This window comes from Indicator indicator, chromosome 3 (genome assembly GCF_027791375.1).
Source record: "Indicator indicator isolate 239-I01 chromosome 3, UM_Iind_1.1, whole genome shotgun sequence".
Taxonomy (NCBI): domain Eukaryota; kingdom Metazoa; phylum Chordata; class Aves; order Piciformes; family Indicatoridae; genus Indicator; species Indicator indicator.
Window position 1 is genome coordinate 10,920,349 of NC_072012.1, and position 7,280 is coordinate 10,927,628.

At 52.1% G+C, this 7,280-nt stretch overlaps 1 protein-coding gene across 1 annotated transcript; it reads left to right on the plus strand.

The window, feature by feature from the left end:
* The first annotated feature begins 569 nt into the window (after positions 1-569).
* LOC128980919 (carboxypeptidase A1-like) lies at positions 570-6,479 on the plus strand. The gene is made up of 11 exons (XM_054399515.1): positions 570-673; positions 1,374-1,455; positions 3,431-3,565; positions 3,718-3,816; positions 4,656-4,757; positions 4,833-4,934; positions 5,055-5,165; positions 5,380-5,470; positions 5,620-5,819; positions 6,127-6,211; positions 6,292-6,479. Exons 1-11 carry the CDS (start codon positions 570-572, stop codon positions 6,477-6,479), a joined length of 1,299 nt encoding a protein of 432 aa, XP_054255490.1.
* Positions 6,480-7,280: the final 801 nt, after the last annotated feature.

A 7,280-nucleotide genomic window follows, 5' to 3' on the forward strand; every position in this document is an offset into this window, starting at 1 on the left:
CAATGCCCTGGAAGTGTGACTTCATCCATGGTCAGCTGGCCCCACTTCTGGAAGAGGTTTGAGCGGCACCGGGAATCATTTGAACGGTCGGTAGAGTTTGAGTTTTGGACGTAGACATAGATATGGATAGAAGCAATCACCCCTAACTACGTAGGTAAGTCTAGATACTTCCCTGCTAGAAACTGTAGTAACTTCTGGCATACTCTTCCTTTACTCATCATAATTGACTTGCTAACAGTCAGCTGTAACAAAGCACCGTTGTCCCTGTGAGCTCTGCGGTCCTAGGACACCACGGTCACCACCATGGTGACCCACGCCCATGAGCTGGGTGGTGACTGCGACCACGACACCTACGTGGGCACAGACGCAGGTCTTCCCCAGCAGGACCCAGGGATGTTATCAGATCCTCCTTCCTTTGGCTGCTCTTTTCTTGACTGTGCCGAATAAAGCAAACATTTGGGCTCCTGGGAGCTGGTCCTGGCTAATCTCTTTGCTTGCCAGCTCTGCTGGGGACAGTAGATGTGGCCTTGGTGAGAAGGTTCACTAGTGCTCTCCAAGGGGGACTGTATATGTCTTTGGGGGCTGAGACTTGTCTGCATCCACTCCCCATGAAGTTCCTCCTGATCTTCAGCATCCTTGTGTCAGCTACTTGCAATGAGAAGCTTTTTGTGGGGTGAGTCCTGGCGTGGGGCAAGCTGGGTGGGGGCAGAGACCAGGGTGAGAGATGCCCTGCGCTGTCTGCTCTCCTTTGGGGTCAAAACCAAACGTAACATCCTGAAGGAGGGAAATCCACCTGCTAATTTATCTGTATGGACATGGGGAAAGATGTGGTTTCACCCCAACTCTGGAGGGAGGTTTCGAGCACACAAAGAGTGCTCAGATTAGAGGGTGGCATATCCTGAGGGCATCACCTTGAGCTTTGCCAGGGGAAAGAATGACTCAAGATGGGGAAACCTTGCTGTTGGAGAAGGAGAGTGATTCCGTCTCTGATGGTGGCTGCAGCCATCCCTAGGGGAGGCCAGTCAAGGTGAAGTAGAGGCTACTTTAGGAAATATCCAATGTGTAGCTAGATATGGACAGAGCACAGCAATACCTGAGGTTTCTCCTAACATTTTGGAAGCTCTCATGATCAAAGGAAGGATGGAGACCACCTTGGGCTCTCCAGCACTTGCTATTTATCCCATCTTGTCTGTTCTGAACCTACATTTTTCACTCCACACCAAATTTTCAACAACTGATGCACTTTCCACCTCATCAAGCTGGTGCAGACCTTTCACAGCTTCCACCCAGCCCATGATGGGACCATGTCAGTGCTAGAGGCTAAGCTCCTTTGCCCTCTTCCTATGGTCCATGATGGCTCTGCCTCTCTGCAGGGACCAGGTCCTTCGCATCATGGCCAGCAACGAAGCTCAGATCACCCTGCTCAAGCTGCTGGGTGAGCAGGAAGAGCTCCAGGTGAGCTGTGATGGGACCCTGAGCATCTAATTGTGTTAAACAGAGCCTGGGGACATCTAGGGCTTTCTCCTCCTTTTGTTCTCTCATCCAATTTTGCTGCCCATTTTGGAGATGTGTAAAATAAAAACATCTTGGGGGTGACGATGGGTGAAAAGCTGGAGATGAGCTGGCACCATGTCCTCACAGCTCAGAGCCAACCTGTCCTGGGCTGATCCCCAGCACTGTGGGCAGCAGGTGGAGGGAGGGGATTCCACCCCTCTGCTGCACTCTGCTAAGACCCCACCTACAGTGCTGGGGCCAGCTCTGGAGTCCTCAGCACAAGAAGGACACGAACCTGTTGGAGCAGGGCCAGAGGAGGCCACAGCAATGATGGGAGGGCTGGAAGCCCTCCGCTGTGAGGCCAGGCTGAAAGAGTTTGGGTTGTTCAGGGTGGAGAAGAGAAGGCCTTCTGGTGGCCTTTCAGGACTTAAAGGAAGTCCAGAAGAAAGCTGGGGACAGACTTTAGAGCAGGGCCTGTTGTGACAGGACAAGGGGTGATGGTTTGAAACTGAAATAGGGAAATTTAGACTGGAGAGAAGGAAGATGTTCTTCATGATGAGGATGATGATGTCCCAGGTTGCCCAGAGAGGCGGTAGAAGCCCCATCCCTGGAACCATTGCAGGTCAGGATGCCTGGAACTCTGAGTAACCTGCTCTAGTTTCAGATATCCCTGCTGACTTCAGAGGGGTTGGACTAGATGACCTTGAAGATCCCTTCCAACCCAACTCATTCCATGATTCAATGACCTGGAGCTCAGCATTCCCATTTCAGGTGAAGCAGCAACAATCTGGTCAGTGCAAGGTTGTCACACCTGGGACAAGTGTTCAGGTCTAGAACATCATTGCATTGTTTTGGGTCTCAAACTACTACAGAATCACAGAATGGCTTGAGTTGGAAGGGACTATAAAAATCATCTTGTTCCAACCCCCATGCCATGGACAGGGACACCTCCCACTAGACGAGGTTGCTCAAGAACTCATCCAGCCTGGTCAGGAACACCTACAGGGAGGGGGCATCTACGACCTCCCTGGACAACCTGTTCCAGTGTCTCACCACCTTCACTGTAAAGAATTTCTTCCTAATGCTGAGTCTAAAACTCCCCTCCTCTAGTTTCAAGCCATTGCCCCTTGTCCTATCAGCACAGGCCCTTAGGAAAAATCCCTCCCCAGCTTTATTGTAGCAACTGGAAGGTCTCCCTGGAGCCTTCTCCAGGCTGAACATACCTAAGTCCTTCAGCCTGTCCTCCTAGGAGAGGTGCTCCAGCCCCCTCATCATCTTTGTGGCCTCCTCTGCACCCTCTCCAACAGATGTGGCTCTGTTTCTGCTGCCTTTTCCCTTCCTCTTTGGGTGCTGGGGTGAACCCCAGTGAACAATTTAAACAGTGGGAGCAGAAGGAGAAGCCTGGGTGGTGGAGAACAACATCTGCACCACAAAGCTGATGTAAGGAGCTATGTCTATCAAGCTAAAGAACAAAACCATCAGACAACAATCCTGGTGTCTCACCGTGTCTGCTCAGATCACAAAACCTCATCACTCAAAGGGACATTTGTAGCCAAAAGGTGACATGGGCTGAAACCTGGCTCTCAGAGAGGTTGCAGAGTCACCTAGTCTCCTTCTCTGGGGAGATTCCAATCCCACCTGGATGTTGTGATCCTGGGCAACCTGCTCTGGGTAACCCTGCTTTAGCAGAGGAGTTGGATTGGATAATCTCCAGAGGTCCCTTCCAACCCAACCATGCTGGGATTCTGTGGAAGATTCACTGAGGTGAAGGGACCCTGATCCATTTTGGTAGCCATGTGTGTCCCCAAAACTTCTACAAAGACTTCTTGAATTCACTCAGTGAAAACTCTTATGAGACCCCTTTTGGTGCTGGGGAACTCAGCAGAGGAGCACCAGCACTGAATGGGGCCAAGCTCTCTCTTCTTCTGCACACCAGCTTGACTTCTGGCATCACCCCACCAGCCCTGGCCACCCAGTTGACCTGCGAGTGCCCTTCCCAAGTCTCCAAGCAGTCAAAATCTTCCTGGAGTCCAATAATATCTCCTACAGCATCATGATCGAGGACGTGCAAGTAAGAGCTGTGGTGGGAAGCAGGATGAGCTCCTGCACTTCAGTCCTAGGAAAAGGTCCAAAAAGTTGGTAACCACAGGAGGATGGAAGAGAAACCAAACCACCTCCTCCTTCCAGTTTCTTTCGTGGGTTTCTTTTTCCTCTCCTCAACAGGAATTATTGGATGACGAAAAGAAAACCATGATGAAGTCCAGGAGGGTAGACAGGAGCACCAGCACGTTCGATTTTGCCTCCTACCACACTCTAGATGAGGTACTTTGCCCTTCAGAACATTGGTTTTGTCCGGCTGAGGTCACACTCAACGCATGCCATGGTTGCATCCAGGTGGAGATGTTTGTGGTATAGCAGAAGCCCCTGCCTGGGACATGTCTCTCCTTCTTGGCTGGAGGTCTCAGCTCAGCCAGGAGACCAGGCAACCTTCTACATGCAGCATGGCCTCTCCCAGCACCTCCCTACCTTACTACAAGTCATCTGCAACTTCATTTTGGAGGTCAAACCCTGTGCATGGAGCTCAGTGGGTTGACTGATGAATGCTCTGATGGCGTTAGGGGACCTCAGAGCTTCTCCCCACCACCACCATTCACTTTGCTTTTGCAAAAGCCTTTGTGATGTGCACCTCCCTGCTTGCACAGAGGTCCAAGCACCTGATCTTCTACAGAGAAGCACCAGGTCTTCTCTGAAAAAGCTCTCAGCTTAAGAAAGACATGGAGCTGCTCAAGCAGGTCCAGAGGAGGCCCAAAAGATGATTGGAGGGCTGGAACACCTCTGCTGTGAGGACAAGATGAGGAAATGGGGTTGGACGGGACTTTGAGCAACCCGGTCTTAGTGGAAGGTGTCCCTGCCCCCATGGGTTGGACAAGATGATCTTTAAGATCCCTTCCAACCCAAACCATTCTATGATGATAGAATCATAGAACTGTTACGGTTGAAGAGATCTCCAAGATCATTGAGGCCAACTTTCAATCTAAGACCACCATTAAACCATGTCCTGAAGTGCCACAATGATGATGTTGTTGCCTCTGTTGCTGGATAACTAAAAACCAAAAGGAAAGCCAGAGTGAGCCTCATGCCCCAACAGCAGCTCCTTTCAGATCTATGACTGGATGGACATCCTGGTGGACAATCATCCCAGCCTCATTAGCAAGATACAGATTGGGCAGAGCTATGAGAACAGACCCCTGTATGTGCTGAAGGTGGGTATGAGGGACACCTTCACCTTGCCCAGCCCTGGGTGGGCGTGGGGCTGAAGTCCTCTCCTCTCCATACAGTTCAGCACTGGTGGATCCAACCGGCCAGCCATCTGGTTGGACACTGGCATCCATGCACGGGAATGGATCACCCCAGCCACCGGCATCTGGACGGCTAACAAGGTAGCCATGTGCCATGGGACCTCGGTTCTTACCCTCAGCCCTTTCTAACACCTCCCACCGTGCTGCTGGGTTGCATCGCTGAGGAGCATCAAGGCAACTCCCACTCCTCTTCCCATGCAGATTGCTGAGGAGCACGGCCAGAACTCCTCTGTCACCACTATCCTGGACAGCATGGACATTTTCTTTGAGATTGTCACCAACCCTGATGGCTTTGCCTTCACCCACAACTCTGTGAGTGCAGGGACTCCGTGAGGTGGAGCTTGGTCCAGGGCTTGTAGCCAGCAACCCTGGCCACCCGAGGGTTTTGGATGTTCCTTCCCATGCAGGACAGTGGTAGAGGCGGTTTCCATCCATCCGTGGAGGCGCTTGGGCAGGAGGGCATCCTCTGTCCCTCGAGGGGTGGGATTCACATCCCTGTGATGGTCTCACTCCCATCTGCTCCTAGGACCGCTTGTGGCGCAAGACAAGGTCCACCAACGCCGGCTCCCACTGCGTCGGTGTCGACCCTAACCGAAACTGGGGCGCGGGCTTCGGAGGTGAGAGCTGGGCCACCAGGTCCCCACCAGCTGCCTCTTGCTTGTGCCTCAAAGCATCCAAACCTTCTGCTAGGAAGGAGAAACCCAGGGGCTAGGAACCCCTCCTTGGGGCAATTTCTTTGCACTGTGCCTCTTCCACCGTGCCCCAGGCTCTGGCTCCAGCGGCAATCCCTGCTCTGAGACCTACCGTGGTCCTTATGCTCACTCTGAGAGGGAAGTGAAAGCCATCGTGGACTTCATCCGTGGCCATGGCAATGTGAAATCAGTCATCTCCATCCACAGCTACTCCCAGATGCTCCTTTTCCCCTATGGCTACAAGACAGCACCTGTGCCTGACCACCAGGAACTGGTGAGATGACCCCAAAATGTAGATGTGGGGCTGTGAGCACCAGAGTTGATGGGAAAGTCAGATCAGATCACTCTGAGACCCTTTCTGCTCCTCTTGTTAGGTGCAACCTGCACATTGAAGCCCATCAGCTGCTTCCTAGAGGGTGGGTGATTGCAAGGTCTTCTCATCCACCGAGAATTAAGGGTGTTTTGGGCAAAGCAAGAGCAGAGGGGTTGGGCTCTACGATGCTGGACTCTAGACATTGCTGCCCTGGGCCTTCTGCTGCCCCAGGATCTTGGTCTCACCACTTTTGGCCTCTCCCTTGCAGAATGAATTGGCTAAAAAGGCGGTGAGCGACTTGGCCACCTTGTACGGGACGAAATACACCTATGGCAGCATGGTGGACACCATCTGTAAGTCTTCCTCCTCCTCCACACTGTGTCCACCCAGAACACTCAACTTTGGGGTCACATCTCCCCTCCTCTCCTTGCAGACATGGCTGATGGGACCAGCATTGACTGGGCCTACAACAATGGGGTGAAATATGCCTTCAGCTTCGAGCTGAGGGACACAGGACGCTATGGCTTCCTCCTGCCCAGCACCCAGATCATCCCCACTGCTACTGAGACCTGGCCAGCACTGCTGGACATCATGGTCCATGTCCTGGAGCACCCATACTGAATCCAGCTTCTCCTGTGCTGTCCCCTCAATAAATAATCCTGGAGATCTTATGGTTTAAGGATGCAACCTCTGGTTTTTCATGCTAGACCTCAAAAGAACGCTGAAAATGTTTATTTCTCCACCTCATAGCTTTGGTCCTTCCAGTCCTCACCCTTTGGGGTCAACAGCCCTGAAGAACCTGGGAGGAGATGGCCTCAAGTTGCACCACAGAAGGGTGCAACTTAGGTTGGATATTAGGAAAAAGAGAAAAAGTGGTCAGCCAATGGAATAGGCTGCCCAGGGAGGTGGTGGAGTCACCATCTCTGGAGGTGTTCAAGAAACATGTGGAGGTGGCACTCGGGGACATGGTTTAGTGGGCATAATGATGCTGATAGATAGACTTGATGATCTTAGAGATCTTATCCAACCTTAATGATTCTATGATCCTATGAGATGGGTGGTTTGGTATGGGACCCCTGTTTCGGGGTGCTGATGTAGTAGTGGCAACCCCTGATAACAGGGTCCCATTGGGTGAAAAACAAGGCAGGAACCCTGCTGCTGCATAAGGAGATTGCAGGAAGTTTGCTGATGATACAAAACTGGGGGGGTTGCTGACCACCCCATCAGGCTGTGTAGCCATCCAACAAGATCTGGACAGACTGAAGAGCTGGGTGCAGGCAAACCTCATGAAGTTCAGTAAGGACAAGTGCAGGGTTCTGAATAACACCAGGTACCACTACAGGTTAGGGGCTGCCCTGCTGGAAAGCAGCTCCATAGAGAAAGACCTTGGGGTCCTAGTGGACAGCAAATCCTCCATGGCAC

Coding starts and splice junctions, on each gene's coding strand:
- LOC128980919 (XM_054399515.1), top strand. CDS start 570: ATGTCTTTGGGGGCTGAGACTTGTCTGCATCCACTCCCCATGAAGTTC. Junction 674..1,373: donor AATGAGAAGCTTTTTGTGGG/GTGAGTCCTGGC, acceptor GCCTCTCTGCAG/GGACCAGGTCCTTCGCATCA. Junction 1,456..3,430: donor GTGAGCAGGAAGAGCTCCAG/GTGAGCTGTGAT, acceptor TCTGCACACCAG/CTTGACTTCTGGCATCACCC.